Source organism: Hemitrygon akajei, unplaced genomic scaffold (genome assembly GCF_048418815.1).
Source record: "Hemitrygon akajei unplaced genomic scaffold, sHemAka1.3 Scf000077, whole genome shotgun sequence".
NCBI lineage: Eukaryota > Metazoa > Chordata > Chondrichthyes > Myliobatiformes > Dasyatidae > Hemitrygon > Hemitrygon akajei.
Window position 1 is genome coordinate 1,331,242 of NW_027331963.1, and position 18,961 is coordinate 1,350,202.

Consider the following 18,961-nt stretch of genomic DNA (forward strand, 5'->3'; position numbering starts at 1 on the left):
AATGGACCAGAGTTTTGTCGTTTTGAGTGCTAGACCAAATCAATAAGTTTTGGATCTCACTGCCAGGAGCGACAAGCGGGTCGATGTTTAGTTCACTGCTTCGCGACATTTACTCACACCTGCCGATCTGGTGTGTGCTCAAGGACAGGCTGCAGCGGGAGTCATTGCTTCATTGCTGTGGACTCACTTTCCACGTTGGTGGTCTCTACTGTGCATATTCAGAGTGTTAAATGTTTACTTTTAGTGTTCGGACGATCTGTTCTGTTTTTTTTTCAAATATTGGGTGATTGGCGATCATTGTTGTGTGAGTTTTTATGAATAGGCTCTGTTGTATTTCTTTGGTGCTTGTAAGAAAGCGAATCTCAAGGTCGTTTGCTAGCAACATACTTTGATAATAAATATTTGAAACTATGAAATGTTGAAGATAATTGGACAAACAGGTGATAGGAAAGATTTAGGGCGATATGGTCCGTTTTCCTGTTGTGTGATTCTACTTCTATGGCCACGACACAATGGCGAAATTCCAGGCACCTGGCTGTGTACAGGAGTGATATGACCATATCGATGTGGCAGACAGGTATCCTTCCACACATGGCAACAGAGAACCGCATATCTGTATTGTGCATGAGGAGAAATGAAATTAATCCTAATGTGACCAAATGCCTTGATGGGTACTTTAATCAGGTGTTCCTTTCTGATGCTGATTCATTGAATCACATTTCTCTCACCATTGTGTTGGGCTCAGCGTGTTTGGACTGATGAATTAAGTTGGGATGTGCAGTTCGCACCTTTCCACCTCACTGATTTTAGCCTTGGTGCAAAGGTTTTGGGCACAAATTGCTCAGTGATCAATATCATCACTGCAGTGCACTGAAATAAGAGGACGAACCAGACTGACCTTTGTCTCCCATCCGTCTTTTTACTAAAATTAACAGTATCCCAACTGTTTCTCCCAATCACCTTGTGTTCCTGTTCACTGAATTGTCCCTCCTGTCTCAACATAAAGCTGAGTCTTTCTACCCGTTCTTCAATCGCAGGTTTCAGTCTCTCTCGGTAGAAATTGGTCAGGTGGAGCAGTTGATAATCTTCGCATTGTGTCAGGAGATCTGAGATCGTAGATTTGGGATCTGGGAATAGAAATATGAAAATACAGCAGTGAGCAACGTGGAGTGGAGAGCAAATTGACAAATCTGGCGGGGAACAAAGTATGCTTCAGTTGCATCTGACATGGTTAAAAACGTTGTGGACGAGTGTGAGCCTGCAAACACTTAGTGTACATTTCCAAACCAAAAGCCGTGGATGAATCAGGAGGTACATCGTCTGCTGAAAGCTAGATCTTTGGCATTCAATTCTGGCGACCCAGGTCTGTGCCAGAAAATCAGGTATGATTTGCAAAGGGCTATTTCAAAGGCGAAGAGACAATTTCGTACGTGGTTGGAGGCAACATCGGACGCTACAACTTTAATTACAATATAATTATGGCTGTGAAGACCCCTGCTGTACCTAATGATCCTGTGATCTCCGTCTCAGAGGCAGATGTTGGGTTGTCTTTAGAGAGGATGAACCCTCGCAAGCTGGACGGTCCCAATGGAGTACCTGGTAAGGCTCTGAAAACCTGTGCCAACCAACTGGCAGGTGTATTCAAGGACATTTTCAACCTGTCGCTACTATTGCTGGACATTCCCACTTGATTCAGTTATGTACCCCTAGGGTTCATATTTTCTGTGGACAATCACTTTAAAATGTCGGGAGAATGAGACTGGCTTTTGGACACTGTTTGAGCTGTTACAAAGAGAGAGAGAGGCATCCAGAGCAATGAGAGAGAGACAGAAACTGCTCGAAAGATTGATGTTATGGTTTCTCTGCTAGCTTGTTTACCTTTCTCCAAGGTCACTTGCCTGCTTGTTAAAGTTCCTGCAGAGAGAGAAGGGAGGAGCAGTTTGATGGACAGCTGGTGTCCACCATGGAGAGATAAAAGCCAGGTCTGCTGTTACACAGACAGACACACCAGGACACACACGGTTCTGTACACTGGACGAGCATTGTTGCACCATCAAGAAGGTGGCGCTTTTGGAGGATCGATTTGGGGAAATCGATCAGTGGCTCACAGTGTGAAAAGGTACAACCGGTGGGGAATTGTTTGTGTGTCCACCCTTGCCTGGGTGATAGTTACAACACAGAAGAATGATCGCCTTTGTTCTGTGGTCACATTCGGTGACTTTAAAGGAAGAGAAGAGGGGAGAGGAAGGTTTGAAACAAAAGAAACCTAGTGACAAAGAGATCACTCTTTGGACTCTCTCCTCTGTAGCCCGTAAGGGTGAGTTTGAGTTCCATTCGAATACGAAGGTGTGACTGTCACGTAGTTAATCCACAGGAGTGGGCTCTCTGATGAGGGGGAAATCTTTGTGATTACCACTTGTGTGTTACCCTTGTTTGGGTGTGGTAGTTCACTGAAGAAAGGCACCCCTGTGGCAAATCACTGTAAGAGTTATTTCGTACGTAGTGGAACTGGATAAATGGCTATCACAGTTGTGTGGTTGGGGTAACCTGGTGTGGAAACTACCTGTGTGTGATAATCCTGGCCTGGGTTGGTAGTTTTACCACTTGAAGATGGTACCTCGATGATAAGCTACTGTTGGTGGTAATCCATACATGGATTTTGTTCGAGTATCCTGTGGCCACCAAATAACTACCTGGAACTGAACAGAACTCTATTCACCATCGTAGGACTATTCATTCACCCCTAGGTTTGAAAGAGCCTAGTTTTGTTTCTGTTTCCATATATATCATTGCTAACCTGTTCAATATATTTGCATTTATATTGCCGTACTAGGTACTAATACTAGGTACTAATAAACACTATTAGTTCATACTAATACCAGACTCCAATGTGGTTTCCATTTCTGCTGGTTCTTTAACCCGGTCACGGGGTACATGACACTTCAAAAAGGCAACAGTTATTACAGTGAATAAGAAGAATAATGTGAGCTGCCTTAACAACTATTGCCTGGTAGCACTCACATCTACAGTGATGAAATGCTTTGAGAGGTTGGTTATGACCAGACTGAACTGCTGCCTCAGCAGGGACCTGGAGCCATTGCAATTTGCCTATCGCCACAACAGGTCAATGGCAGATGCAATCTCAATGGCTCTTCACATGGCTTTAGACCACCTGGACAACACAAACACCTATGTCAGGATGCTGTTCATCGACCATTCCAGTGGGATTACAATATTGCCAACTTTCCTGTTGAGTGTGTGCTCCTGGATTATTTTTTTATAGAGCATCCAGCCAGACCTCTAATCTTCTCATTCCTGGGATGTGAACACCATTTCCAAAACTGCCAGCTGTTGTGTACCTCATTCTGGAGGGAAGGAATGCCTTCATTTTAGAGAGCAGTTACAAATCGGCTGGATTAGGTCAGCCGTCGTGCTTAGACACAGAGTAACAAGTTCAGGTCGTGACCCTTGAGTGGGTTACATGAACAAATTTGGTTCTCAGGATGATGGACACTGACCATTCACCAAATAATTTTATCATTTCACATCACTACTCCAGAATCTCTGGTGAGATTTGATCCTTCATTCTGCTCAATGTCTATGGGACTGCACAGAGAAGCAATGCCACCTGGTATTTAAAACTCTGCATATTCTGTCTTTCTTTCAACTGTCAGTTTTCTCCTTTGGCCTGTGCGTCTCCTTGGGCCTAATGTGCCTCGATACCAAAATGGTCACCAATATTCTCGTGAAAACTGGCTGATGTATCTGAACACAGAAGAGAAGGCAAGTGTATTGAGTTGAGTAGGATGCTGCATTAGCCATAATGAAAAGGCGGAGCAGTCTCCATGGGCTGAATGGCCTAATTCTGCTCCTATGTTCTATGGTCTCATGACCTACCCAGGGATTTTAATCTTTAGTGGTAGGTGGAGGAAAGCATGTTACTAGGCAGATAGTAGATGCTTGTGCGAAAAATGTTGTGAGGCCTTCATATAAAGTCAGGGACGGAAAGAATAAGTAAAATGGGAATACTGTTTGGAGTTGTGTATCTATTAGTGCAGTTAATATTGTTTATGAGGCGGATAAGCTCAGAGCATGGGTCATCATGTGAAGATATGAAACTGTAGACGTTAGTGAGATTCGTATGCAGGAGAGGCAGGACTGGCAGCTTAGTGTCCCAGATTTCTGTTGTTTTCGACATGGCAGAGTTAGAGGGAATAAAGGGGAAGGTGTAGCATTACTAAACAGGGAAGGTGTCATGCAAAAGTTCAGGAAGGACAGTTCATCCACTGAGGCAGAGACCAGATTGGCTGAAGTGCTGTAGTGCTCTGTGTGTATCTCCAATTTTGACCTGTTCCCTGGAGAACGCTCCACTTATTCCAATGATTATGGATTCCAAATCCTAATGTGTCTCTTTTAGCACTGTCTGACCTGCACAACTTCATCACTCCAGTCTGGGTGACCTCCTGTTGCTGGGTCAATTTGTCAGGAGACCTCTCTTCCCAGTCACTACATTAATGCACACCAGAGTCCTCAGTGAATCCATTCCTTAGAATCATAGAACACTACAGCACAGAAACAGGCCCTTCGGCCGAAATATTTAACTGCCTAGTCCCATCAACGTGCACCTAGAACATAGCCTTCCATGTCCTTCCCATTCATGTACCTAATCTACTATACTGAATTCACAGAATGTTGAAATCGTACCGGCATCCACCACTTCCGCAGGCACCGAGTTCCACACTCTTGCCACAGTCTGAGTGAAGATAATCCCATTTTTGTTCCTTTTAAACATTTCATCATTCATCCTTAGCTCATCATCTCTTCTTCCAGTCTAGGTGTAATTTTATATATTTCTATCAAATCTCCTTTCATTCTCTGCACTCTAGGAAATAAAGACCACACTCACACCAACCTCTGAGTGAAGCTGATCCTCTACTTGTTCTTTAAAATGGTCACCATTAATCGTTAATTTATGACCAAGTTCCAGTCTATTTCAGTCTATACTGCTCATAATTTCCTATAGCTCTATCTAATCTCCTCTCATTCTCTTTTGCTCTGCAGATTAAAGTCCGAATTAATTCAACATTTCCCAACAGATCAGGTCTTTACATCACTCTTTCTGCACTCTTTTAATCTTGTTGGTGCACTGTATTTCCTGTGGGTAGGTGATGAGACTTGCATGCAGTACTCCAAATTAGTCTTCAATAAAGAGAACTTCAACTTAACATCTGAACTCCTGTAACACAACACTTTGATTTTTGTAGGCCGATGTGCGAGAAGCTTGCTTTACGACCTTGTCTACCTGTGATACCACTTACAAGGTTCTGTGTATCTGTATTCTCAGATCCCTCCATTCTATAGCATTCCTCAGTGTCCTGAACGTTCGCTGTGTAATCCTACACTGGCTTGTCTTAGCAAAATGCAACACCTCACACATCTCTGCATGAAATTCCATCTGTAATTTTCAACCAAATGTCATTTGGTCCAGAGCCAGCTGGAAACTTTGACAGCCTTTTTCCCTGCCTATGTACCACCAATCTCGGTGTCGTCCGCAAGCTTCTTAATCCACTTGACCACATCATCATTAAGATCCTTTATATAGATGCAATCAACAACGGACTGTAGACCAATCCTTGCAGCAGACAACTAGTTACCGGCCACCAGTCCGAGAGCCAACTGTCTACTACCACTCCCTGGCTTCTGCCACAAATCCAATGTCTAATCCAAGTGATTATCTCATTCTGAGTGCCAAGTGACTGAATCGGAAGTTTGATGGAGGAAAGGCAATAAATAGCTATATCTTGGCAACCCTTTTTATAGGACAAGGAACTGGCAACTGGGAGCCTGGGCTTGGACTCTGAGCCAGACACTGGACAAGAACCCAGAACCTGGGTCTTGACTCGGACTCTGACCCTAGAACTAGGCGAGGACAAGACGTGGCTACAGGACTTGGTGAGGCTTGGGTTCTTTGAGAGGATTCCAGCACAGGTGAAGGCAGATGGACGGGACAAGAACCTGAAGCCTTGACTTGATCTTGGGACACCAGAACACAGAGCATCGGTCTAGAGAGAACAGGAACACAGAGCCAGGACCCCTGCTTAAGAACAGGACTTGGGGCCGGGGCTCTACACAGAGTCAGGACTTCTCCTAGGGAGCGGGACGTCGGGCCGGGACTCGTACACAGAACACAGAGAGACAGTTCTCAACTCAAGGTAGCGGCAAACGGCCGGACCTACATAGCGAAGGCGTGGACACAGAGACCGTACCAAACAACGGTAGCCAGTTACTTATCTGGATACAGCAAGGTTCCGTTCTTGCTCCAGCGGTAGAACTTGACAGCGATACAGGCAAGGCTTCAGGACAAAAGTGAAGGGATAGTCCAGCAAATGAACCTGAACCTGGGAGCTATTTATGTTGCCAGCCCAAAATGAGAATCAGGTTCCTCAACTAGAGCACCCAACAGAACAAGGGAAACCCAGAAAACCTCAAATAAGGAACAATGGACCGGTCCGTGAACTGGAATGCGGACTTCACAGACCGGACCATGACAAAAGCTCAGACAGGGCAGACTCAACAGCTCGTCTACTGAGGCATGGACTAGACTGAGCAAATTGATCTGTGAGTATCTCCATTTTTCTCCTGTTCCCTGGAGAACTCTCCGTCTATTCGGATGATTATGGATTCCAAATCCTAACTGTCTGACCTGCACATCATCATCACTCCAGTCTGGGTGACCTCCTGTTGCTGGGTCAATTTGTCGGGAAACCTGTTTTCCCAGTCACCACATTAATGCACACCCAAGTCCTCAGTGAATCCATTCCCTCCCCAGACATTCAGAATCATAGAACGCTACAGCACAGAAACAGGCCCTTCTGCCAATATATTAATCTGCCTAGTCCCATCGACCTGCACCTAGAACATAGCATTCTATGTTCTTCCCATTCATGTACCTAATGTACTATATTGAATTCATATAATGTTGAAATCGTACCGACATTCACCGCTTCCGCAGGCACCGAGATCCACACTCTCGCCACAGTCTGAGTGAAGATAATCCCCTTCTTGTTCCTCAAGCATTTCACCATTCATCCTTAGGTCATCATCTCTTCTTCCAGTCTAGGTGTAATTTTATATAGCTCTATGAAATCTCCTTTCATTCTACTGCACTCTAGGAAATAAAGACCACACTCACACCAACCTCTGAGTGAAGCTGATTCTCTTCTTGTTCCCTTTAAAGATTTCACCATTAATCTTTAATTCATTAACAAATTCCAGTCTATGCTGCTCATAATTTTCTATAGCTCTATCTAATCTCCTCTCATTCTCTTTCGCTCTAAGGATAAAGTCCAAGTTAGTTCAACCTTTCCTGACAAATAAGGTCCTCACATCCCGGCAATATCCTTGTATATTTTTCTGCAGTTTTTTAATCCTGTTGATGCACTTCATGTATGTTGGTGACAAGGATTGCACGCAGTACTCCAAATTAGTCCTCCGTTAATGTGGCCAATGTGCCAAAAGCTTTCTTTACAACCTTATATACCTGTGATACCACTTACACGGTTCTGTGTATCTGTATTCTCAGATCCCTCCATTCTATAGCATTCCTCAATGTCCTGAACGTTTGCTGTGTAATCCTACCCTGGCTTGTCTTCGCAAAATGCAACACCTCACACATCTCTGCATGAAATTCCATCTGAAATTTTCAACCAAATTCCATCTGCTCCAGAGCCAGCTGGAAACTTTGACAGCCTTTTTCCCTGCCTATGTACCACCAATCTCGGTGTCATCTGCGAGCTTGTAAATCCACTTGACCACATCATCATCCAGATCCTTTATATAGATGCAATCAGCAATGGACCCTGAACCAATCCTTACAGCAGACAACTAGTTACCGGCCACTAGTTGGAGTGCCAACTATCTACTACTACTGTCTGGCTTCTGCCACAAATCCAATGTCCAATCCAACTGATTATCTCACTCTGTGACTGAACCTTCTTGAGTGAACTACCATGCGTAACCTTATAAAAGGGCTTGCCAAGATCCATATAGATATTTACTCCTTTCCTCCATCAAACATCCTGGTATATTCTTCAAATAATCTATAAGATTGGATAGATATGATATACCACCACACAACCATGTTGAATATCCGTAATCGGTCTCTGTCCATAAAAATTCTATTACTTAGAGTACTTCCAATAACTTAGTCAATATTGATAGCACGTCCATCATACTTGCTCAGATTATTTTTAGAGCCTTTCTTAAACAATGGAACAATATCAGGGGTGCTGCCATAGTGCAGCCATTAATGTGACACGAATGCTGCTCAGGGCATCTTAACTTGGAGTTCAGTTCTGGTGAGCACATTTGTACATTCCAACTCGTGTGCACAACTGTTTTCTCTGGGTGCTCTGGTTTGCTCTCACAATCCAAAAACGTACCGGTGTTTAGTTTAATTAGTCATTGTAATTTGCCCCCTGATTACGTTAGGTTAAATCGGTGGGCTGCTCCGTTACACAGCTCATTTGATTAAGGAAACTTATTTGAACACACTTGACAATCTCTATCTCATTCATAGTTTTTACACACATGGCAGTCCAAGTCATTATCCATAAAATCACTCAAGCAGTGACTATAATAAACATGTAGAAGTTATCTCTCTATTTCTCAGCCGTTACCCCTTCCCTGTATTCCTGCAAATTGCAGGCCTAGGCATTAAATTTGGAACTGATGTGAAGGCAACATTTATCTTTAAAAGTATTCTGAAACGCACCTGTGTCCTCTCCTGCTTTGGATCTCACTGGATCCCCATCCTTATTCACGCCTTCAGCCATGTTGGGGATGGGGTTTTCAACCTTCTGGCTCTCTGCAATAAACAATGAGGATAAGCTGATTATAATCAAAAGTAAGCCACTGCTTTGCGTTCTGCTCATTCTTCATCTTCAAACTGCTCTCTGTCAGGGAGGTAGAGTCATAATGTGCAAGCGCTTCAGCTAATCATGTACATACTGACCATCTAGACCAAACCATATATTTACCGTTTGTACAATTCCTGCAATGCCTTGGCAATTTTATTCATATCAGAAACAGAATCCGAGGTCAGGTTCAATAACACTGGCATATGTCGTGAACTTGTTAACTTTGTTGTATCGGTACAGTGCAATGCATGATAGAGGAACAAAAGCTGAATTGCAGTCTATATATCTGAAATAGTTCAATTAAATAGGTAGTGCAATTTAAAAAAATATTTAAGTACTGATCATGCGTTCAATATCCTTTCAGAAATAAGATGGCAGAGGGTAGGAAGCTATTGCTGAATCATTGAGTGTGGCCCTCAGGCTTCTGTTCCTCTTTTCTGATGGTAGTGGAAGTCCTCAAAGATGGACACCATCTCTTTGAAGCACCGCTTCTTGAAGATGTCCCTGATACTATGGAGGCTCGTGCCCACGATGGTGCTGACTAATTTTACAACTTTCTGCAGCTTACCTTGATCCTGTGCAGTAACACCTTCCCCCATTCCAGACAGTGATGCAGTCCGTTAGAATGCCTAACATCGTAAGTCTAGAAATTTGCACAATACTGTTTTTTGTGACATCCCAAATCTCCTCAAAATCCTGATGAAGTATAGCCACTGGGTCCAGGTTAGGCCCTCAGACATAGTAACACCTAGGAACTTGAAATTGCTCACTCTGTCCACTTCTGATCCCTCTATGAGGACTTTTGTGTGTTTACAACGATATTGCCTGGATTTGAAGTCTCGAGTTAGAGATTAAAGTTGAATTGGTTAGGAATTTAGTTTGGGGCGGTATGGTAACATAATGGTTAGCAGAATGCTCTACAGCCACAGTGACCTGCGTTCAAATCACGCTGTCATCTGAGGTGTTTATATGTTTCTTTCTGTGACGACTCGTGTTTCCAGTTTGCTCCCACATTACAAAGATGTTTGTGCTAGTAGTTTAAATGTTCACTAGCGTATAATTGGTGGCAAGGACTTGTTGTGTCGTGTCGTAAAGGAAGGAAGGGAGGAAGAAATAAATTATCTGCCATGCCCACTGACTCACACTCATCTATTTCAACAGCTACATTTTCTAAAACAGTCCTGCAGAGTACTGAAACATGCCTGCTCTTTGAGGAATATGTTCACACAGTCTGTTGTGTGTTCACCAATTATAGAATTATTAAGAGTTTTTAAGTAATACTTGAGTGACTGCTAAAAGTTTAATTTGAAACAATTTGCAATCTACTAACCTGCTGCATGTTCGAAGCTTCCAGAGGGTTTCGATTTTGTGGCATCATCAACTTCCCCTTGCGACAAGTTTTCAGGCTGAGTTTTAGCGGATGTCCCTCCCATTTCAGTTGTTTTGCTATCTGCAAAGTGAAACCTCAGGTCAAAGAGCAATGCAACACACCACTGAAGCTAGTAGAAATATTTAGATCATATCATAGGAGTAGAATTAAGCCGTTCAGTCCATCTTGCCTGTTGCTGATAGCTGATCCCAGATCCCACTCAACAGCATACAGCTGCCTTCTCACCATATCTCTTGATTCCCTGACTGATCAGGAAACGATCAGCTAGTGCCTTAGATATATGCACGGGCTTGGTCTCCATCATAGTCTGTGAAAGAGCAATCCCCAGATTTACTAGTCTCTGACTAAAAAAAATAATAATCCTAACCCCTTTTCTAAACAGTCACCGCTCAATTTTGAGGCTGCCCCTTCTACTTCTGGATGCCCTCAACATAGGAAGCATCCTCTGTACATCTACCCAATCTAGACCTTTTAACATTCGGTAAGATTAAATGAGATCCCCACACATTTTTCTACATTTCAGGGAGTACAGGTTGAAAATGTTGAACCCGTTCTGAGGTTTGGGGCCCAAAACTGTTGAAAATACTCCTAGTTCAGCCTGACTAGTGTCTTATAAAGGTTCAGCATGATTTCCTTGCCTTTATATTTATTCCCTTAGAAATAAATGGCAACAATGCATTTCCAATCTTTACCACAGTCCGAAGCTGTAAATTAATCTTCTGGGAGTCCTGCACGAGGACTCCGAAGTCCCTCCGTACCTCTGGTTTGAGCATTCTCTCCATTTAGATAATAGTCGGCCCTATCGTTCCTTTTACCAAGATACATTATTATACATTTCGGGTAAGGGGGGCCGCCACCTGACCTAGTTTCTGATGAACTTGCGATGGAAGTTCGCAAACCCTAGAGACCATTGGAGTTGCTTGCGGTCCGTGGGTTTGGGCCACTCCGCCACAGCCCGGATCTTCTCGGAATCACCCCTCACCTGTCCCCTCTCGATGATATACCCTAGGAAGCTGACCGAGGGGACGTGGAATTCTCATTTCTCCTACTTCACGAATAATTTCTTCTCCCCCTGCCTCTGCAGGACTTGACGGACATGATGCACGCGTTGCTGGGGACTACTGGAAAAGATCAGGATGTCATCCACGTAGACAAACACAAAGCGGTTAATGAAGTCTCTTTGGACATCGTTAACCAAGGCTTAAAAAAGGCGGGGGCATTTGTGACGCCGAAAGGCATGACTAGATACTCGAAGTGGCCTAACGGGGTACTGTAAGCTATCTTCCGCTTGTCCCCGTCCCTTATCTGGAACAAATGGTAGGCGTTTCTGTCCAACTTCGAGAAGATGGTGGCTCCATGAAGTGGCTCGAACGCAGAACTTATAAGAGGCAGTGGGTACTTGTTCTTAATGGTGATATGATTTAGGCCTCGGTAATCGATGCAGGGACGGAGAGAGCCATCCTTCTTCCCCACAAAGAAGAATCCAGCGCCCACCGGGGAGGTTGAGGGTCGAATCATGCCTGCCGCGAGAGACTCACTAATATATTTCTCCATTGCTTCTTTCTCAGGCCGGGACAAATTATACAGGCGACTGGTCGGTAACGAGGCCCCGGGGAGAAGGTCGATTGCACCATCGTATGGGCGGAACGGGGGTAGCGAAAGGGCCCGCTGTTTGCTGAACACCTGTGCTAAGTCATGGTACTCCTTGGGGACCCGGGACAAGTCAAGGGGTTCCAAAACAGGTGGGATCACGGTAGCTTCTCTGCGAGACAGGGTCGACCGCAGGCAGTTGGTATGGCTCCATTCGCTATCCTACCGGTAGACCAGTCAATATGGGGATTGTGCTTGATCAGCCATGGTTACCCTAGGACTACCGGGGCTTGGGATGAATGAATGAGGCTGAAACGTACTTCCTCCCGATGATTGCCGGAGAGAATCAAGGTCAGGGGTGGCATACAGTGGGTCACCCGAGCAAGCAGTTTGCCGTCCAGGGCCCGGGCCTCCAGGGGGGTGGTCAACGGCTCCCGCGGTATTCTGGCCTGGGTGGCTATCTCCTCGTCCAGCAGGTTGCCCTCTGCACCGGAATCCACCAGAGCGGATAGGGACAGGGACTGCAGCTGGTATTTCACGGTTGCTGGGATCTGCTCCCACGTCAGGGGAGCTAAAGGGACTATCATTCGACTCACCAGGGCTCCCTTTCTCACAGGTGAGCGCGCCCCTTTTGGCCGCCTAGGGCAGGTATCCCGGAAGTGGCCTTGTTGGCCGCAATAGTAACAGTATCCAGCTCTCCACCTGCGTGTCCGTTCGGCCAAGGAGGTCCGGTTCCATCCCAGCTTCATCGGTTCCTCCCCCGGGGGGTGGGGACAGGGATAGCAGAAGCCACACGGGGAGCGGCTGTGGAAAGGGACCTGGCTGAGGCGGGCAAGGTGGACCGGGGTGACTGGTCTTCTCTCTGTGAAGCTCCTGAAGTCAGTAGTCTAATCAGAGAGTCCAGAGTGTCCGTGTCATCTCTCGCGGCCAACTCATCCTTGATCTGATCTGAGAGGCCTTGCGGAAACACCTCTCGTAGGGCCGCGTCATTCCACCCGGAGTCCGCGGCCAACGCCCGGAACTCGATGGAATACTTGGCCACACCACGAAGCCTGGCGAAGAGCAAGCAGTCCTTGCCGCGAATGGATTGCTCGAAAACCTTTCTCATTTCTGCGACAAAGGAGGGGTAGGAGGAGCAAACCTCCGGCCGGATATCCCACACCGGGTTGCCCAAGCCAAGGTTTCTCCTCGAAGCAACCCCATGATGTACGCTATCTTCGATCTTTCGGAAGCGTAGGTACGTGGCTGCAAATCGAAAACCAGGGAGCATTGGGGCAGGAAGGCCCGGCACCTCCCTAGGTCCCCGGCGTCGGGTTCAGGATCGGGCACAGGCGGTTCTCGAGAGGATGGGATTGTGGACTCTGAGGCCGAAGCCATCCCGAGCAGAGCAGTTTGGGTAGCTGGAGATCTTGGAGGGGGTGGGGAGGCCAAAGCGGAGACATGGTCCATTCGTTCACTGACATTCTGCACGTTCATGGTTAGCGTCCGAAGGTTGTCTGTGATCTCCTGAAGCAGTTGATCATGCGCGTCCAACAGGTAGCCCTGGCTGGTCAGGCCCTCCCGTACGGGATCCATGTCTGCTGGGTTCATTCTGGCCAGTTCGTTCTGTTACAAGGGGCGACGGCGGAGAACCCAAGTGCAGGACACTGGCAGGTCGACTCAGTTGGACAGGCTGTCGTGGACTTGAACGTAGAGCAGAAAACCAGGGGCACCTTGACAAGGAGACGGGATTCTCTAGAACCAGGGCAGAACCTAGAATTGCCGATTCAAATCGGAATAGGGAACGAAGTATCACACAAGGAGTGACCAATGAAGTGGCAACCTGTGATCGGGTCGTCCTCGTTTTTATTTCCCATTCTCTGATTGAAAGCCAGATGTACGGTAATTGGGTAACTAGCAGCAATTAACTGAAATTGGGGCATGATAAGGGAGAAAGGAGTGTTAAAGGGGAACGACCGACCGGGACCATGACACGATCACGTACTCTTCGTCCGCAGTGTCAAAGTGCCCGGCCCCCTGGGTCACAGACAGACCATTAACTTGAGTCACAAACTGTCCGGTCCCCTGAGTCACAGACTAATCATTTCCTTGCGTCACACACCGTCTAGTCCCCTGGGTCACAGACTAAACATGACCTAGATACGAACACAGTCCTATCTGCAATGTCACACACAGATCAGCGACCGGATTACACACAGTCGGATCCTCTGAACCACATACTGTCCGTACACTTTGACATACAGTGTGCTGTCCCCTAGATCACAGACTAACCACGGCCTTGACACATTCACTGTCCAGTCCCCTGGTGGAAAGTTTTCTGTACCCTTTCCATTTGAAAGACATTTATGCTCTGCTCTACCTACGTGTATAAACAGTTTGTGGGAATCTTGGTCCCCTACCTCCCGTTGTGCTACATCATTTTTCAAGGCCTTACAATTTACCATGCAATTCCTGCCCTGGTTTAACTTTACAAAGTTAATCCATTCCTTGGAGCACTTCTCAGGTTCATCTCAGTCTCCTTGTAAATTCACTTACCCCCACGATATCACCAATGTTAATGTCATCTGAAAACTAATGAACAACGTTAATTTTATCTACCAAACCTTTAATATAAAGAGCAAATAGTGGACATAGCACCCATCCACACCACTGGGCACAAGCTTCCAAACGGATTAGCACTCTATTATTAACCCTCTGATCCCTTCCACCTCACCAGTTCCATATCCATTCGGCTAACTCGCCCGCAAGGATACAAATCTTTCATGGTGGGGAGGCGTTGGGAGCGGACCCAAATGCAAGACACTGAACTACCAGGAACAGGAATATTTCAATTTAGGATGGGAATAAATGTTGGGGTTGCCAATGAGATTCGTTTCCCAGAGATGCTCTCAGCATCCTGGCGAATATATTTCCTTCAATTCATATCCCAGAGATGCTCTCTTATCTGGGTAGCTGCATTTCCTGCAATACACATCCTGCAAATCCACAGAGCAGGCTATACATTTCCTGTAGTGGGGTAGCAGGTGCCTGACTGAAACAGTTGTAGCACACACACACATTTGCCCTCCCTGACCAACCCCCCAACAAGGAAACACGTCCTCCCTCCCGCATTCTGCGAACACACCACACTGATATTTAACTCACCGGCTCTTTGTTGGGGATTTGACAATTCCGTGTTTAATGAGCCTCCGAGCTGATAGGCGGTAGTCTCACTTGTGCAGGTTCCAGATTCCTGATCGGTGTCTCTGATGCCACTGTCTCTGGGCTGAATTTGCTCCTCCTCCTCTGCGGTAGGATCACTTTCCATTGGGACATTGCTCTCAATCTGACCCTGCTTTGGTAACTTGCTTCCCGTGTCCCGATCATCTTCCCTCGATGATTTGCCTGCTAAAAACCTCTCGAATGCTTTGCGTAACCAATTGGTTTTCCCACCTGAAATAAATGATGAATTGCAGGTCATACTAGAATGATTTAGATCCGAGCAGAGCAAGGTTTGGCAATTGGTGGCTACAATGAGAACATAATTAGGACATTTGGCCCATCGAATCTGCTCTGCCATTCAATCATGGCTGATCCCTTTTATATGCTCCTCAACCCCAGATTCCCGCCTTCTCCCTGTAACTTGATGTTGTGTCCTATCAAAAACCTGTCAATCTGTGCCGCAAGTAACGACCCAACGACCTGGTCTCCACAGCTGCCTGTGGTAACAAATTCCACTAATTCACCACCCACTGGCAAAAGAAATGTCTCTGCATCTCTGTTTTAAATGTAAGATCCTCTATCCTGAGTCTGTGCCCCCTGATCGTAGACTTAACCACCATGGGAAAAATCTTTTCCACATCTGTTCGCTCTAGACCTTTCAGCATTCGAAAGGGTTCAATGAGATACACACAATCCCACACTCCCATCTCTCTAAATTCCAGCGAGTTCATTCCCAGAACCATTAAACATTGGAGCCGAGGCTCTGGCTGACCAGATTTGGAGTGGGACAGTGCGGGGGAACGTGAACCATACCTCCTGCCAGGAATAATCCCGATAAGCCAGTGACTCGACGCATCCACTCCCAGAAAAAGAACGGGAATTGAACGTACTGATAGCCAGGGAATCTTAATGGACCGGTGTCAGGTGATACCGGGAAATATCACTGAGATTATTTTCCACAAGAATATTCTCCCTGGGACACAATGTTTTGTCACCGGTATCACACCCTGTTCCGCCACCGACTTGCACGCTGCCCGATTCTCTCGATCACATATACTCCGTCCGCAGTGACAAAGTGTCCGGCCCCATGGGTCACAGACTGACCTTTACCTCAAGACGCGCATTGGCCACTCCCCTGGGTCACAGACTGACCATTACCTTGACTCACAAACTGTCCGGCCCCCTGGATCACAGACTATCCATTTCCTTGAGTCACACACAGTCCCATCCTTTGGAGCACTTTCCACGTTTGTCTCAGTCTTCTTTTAAATTTACATAACCCTACTTTACCCCCAATTTTGATGATATCTGCAAACTAATGAACAACCTTAATTTTATCTGCCCATCCTTGAATATAAAGAGGAAATAGTGGACATCCATCCATCGACAGTTTGCATGTTTGCTGTCATCAGCTGGAGCACAGAATACAGGCGCAGAGAGCTCTTCTGGCAGGTTTATAAACTGCTGGTTTGACCAGTTGGAATAGCGTGTGTGGTCTTGGTAACAAATGGACAAGGGAGAGCCAGTTTCCTGGCTGGCAGACAGGAAACAAAGAGTAGCGATTAACGGGTCCCTTTCGAAATGGCAGGCTGTACCAGTGGGGTACCTCAAGGTTCGGTGCTGGGACCGCAGCTGTTTATAATATACATTAATGATCTAGATGAAGGGATTAAAAGTAACATTAGCAAATTTGCCGATGACACAGAGCTGGGTGGCAGTGTGAAATGCCAGGAGGATGTTATGAGAATGCAGGGTGACTTGGACAGGTTGGGTGAGTGGGCAAATGTATGGCAGATGCAGTTCAATGTGGATAAATGTGAGGTTATCCACTTTGGTGGAAAGAACAGGAAGGCAGATTACTATCTAAATGGAGTCGTTAGGAAAAGGGGAAGTACAACGAGATCTAGGTGTTCTTGTACATCAGTCAATGAAAGCAAGCATACAGGTACAGCAGACAGTGAAGAAAGCTAATAGCATGCTGGCATTTATAACAAGAGGAATTGAGTATAAGAGTAGAGAGGTCCTTCTGCAGCTGTACAGGGCCCTGGTGAGACCCCACCTTGTGTATTGTGTGCAGTTTTGGTCTCCAAATTTTAGGAAGGATATTCTTGCTATTGAGGGAGTGCAGGTTAGGTTCAAAAGGTTAATTCCCGGAATGGCGGGACTGTCATATGTTGAAAGATTGGAGCGACTGGGCTTGTATACACTGGAATTTAGAAGGATGAGAGGGGATCTGATTGAAACATATAAAATTTTTAAGGGATTGGACACGCTGGAGGCAGGAAGCATGTTCCCGCTGATGGATGAGTCCAGAACTAGAGGCCACAGTTTAAGAATGAGGGGTAGGCCATTTAGAACAGAGATGCGGAAAAACTTTTTCACCCAGAGAGTGGTGGATATGTGGAATGCTCTGCCCCAGAAGGCAGTGGAGGCCAAGTCTCTGGATGCATTCAAGAGAGAGTTGGATAGAGCTCTTAAAGATATCGGGGTCAAGGGATATTGGGAGAGGGCAGGAACGGGGTACTGATTGTGTATGATCAGCCATGATCACAGTGAATGGCGGTGCTGGCTAGCAGGTCCGAATGGCCTACTCCTGCATCTACTGCCTATTGTCTATTGTCTAATACTAGAGGAAGGATATATTAGGACTGGAGAGATTGCAGATTAAAAATTTCAATTACAAAAGATTGAGTTCGGAAGAGAACATTTTCTGACTCAGCGAAAATCATTTGCCTCCATAAATGCTGCCTGACCTGCTGAGTTCATTCATCATTTTGCATGTTGCCCGCTCTAGTTCCCCTCTTGAAACGTCATGGGGTTCACTTTAATCATCCTCACCAATGCCATTACATTGTACTGACAACCTTCGTTGTTACCATGTTTGTCTTCTGCTGTTTGATATGTACTGTGCAAAATCAGTATTGTAGCTTCTTAATCGTATTTTGAGAAAACGACATTCACCATTTGTCCACAGGCCAGACATTCATCGGGGTATTAAAACACCGAAACAGACCACAAGTTTATCTACAATAATCTGTCTCCTGATCCTCAGCTATTCCCAGCGCTGGCAATGTTCTCGGCTCGGCTACAGAAAAGAGATTTCAAGAACACCCCTGAACCTCATCTTCTTCGCATAGCAGTCAAAAAAAAAGAAAGAAAAGAAACAGGCGGGTGTTGATAGCTATCCTTCCAAAACCCGAAATGCTAGGCTAACACACAATCTCTGAAATCCCTAAATTCTCCAATCATCTGGCTCTGAATTTTATAAATGAAAGTTGGAGATGATTTTCACCTCTAAACAGGCCCTGATGTGCAACAAACCCTGAACCTGGACTTTTACGTAACAAACAACACCGCTGTCACATTCCTTGTCTTTGTTTAACTCACAACCTCCTGATTCAGGAACTCCTTCCTTTCACTCAGTGAAGCTTTGCATGGTGATCGGAGCATTTTGACCATTACCGGTGTCAGGTCCCTGCACTGCAACTGTTGGTTTGAACCATTACTCAAAGCCTCTTTACCAAGGGATTCAATTACCCTTTTTGATGAAATATTTCTGTGCCCGTTAGCATATACGTTTAGTCATCCGAACTATTGCGCACAAACGGGACGGAAGTATAATTATAAAGATCCCACTGAACATACCTGTAGCCATTCTGATTCTGACCGAGGATTGTTGATTGACGTCTTCTTTACATTTGGTCCCGGTGCAGGAAAGCTACACTCGCTGGTGATGCCCTGAATTACAATCAAACAAAAAATGAGTCAGAGGGAATAGGATTACTTTGCAAATATGACAGTATCTCCGTTGCCTGCATGAGAGCAGTAGTTGGTTTAAGGACCACCCATTCCTCGTATCCAT

At 45.7% G+C, this 18,961-nt stretch overlaps 1 protein-coding gene across 4 annotated transcripts in view; it reads right to left on the reverse strand.

Moving 5' to 3' along the window:
* LOC140722434 (NACHT, LRR and PYD domains-containing protein 3-like) overlaps positions 1 to 18,961 on the reverse strand; it is a 103,100-nt gene that overhangs the window by 23,439 nt on the left and 60,700 nt on the right. For all 4 annotated transcript variants that reach the window (XM_073037173.1, XM_073037174.1, XM_073037175.1 and 1 more), the window contains 5 exons: positions 18,745 to 18,837; positions 15,043 to 15,330; positions 10,249 to 10,368; positions 8,774 to 8,866; positions 961 to 1,127 (listed from right to left, as the gene is read on the reverse strand). In XM_073037173.1, the coding sequence (XP_072893274.1) occupies positions 961 to 1,127; positions 8,774 to 8,866; positions 10,249 to 10,368; positions 15,043 to 15,330; positions 18,745 to 18,754 (678 nt within the window). In that variant the 5' untranslated portion in view covers positions 18,755 to 18,837. The remainder of the gene's footprint in view (positions 1 to 960; positions 1,128 to 8,773; positions 8,867 to 10,248; positions 10,369 to 15,042; positions 15,331 to 18,744; positions 18,838 to 18,961) is intronic.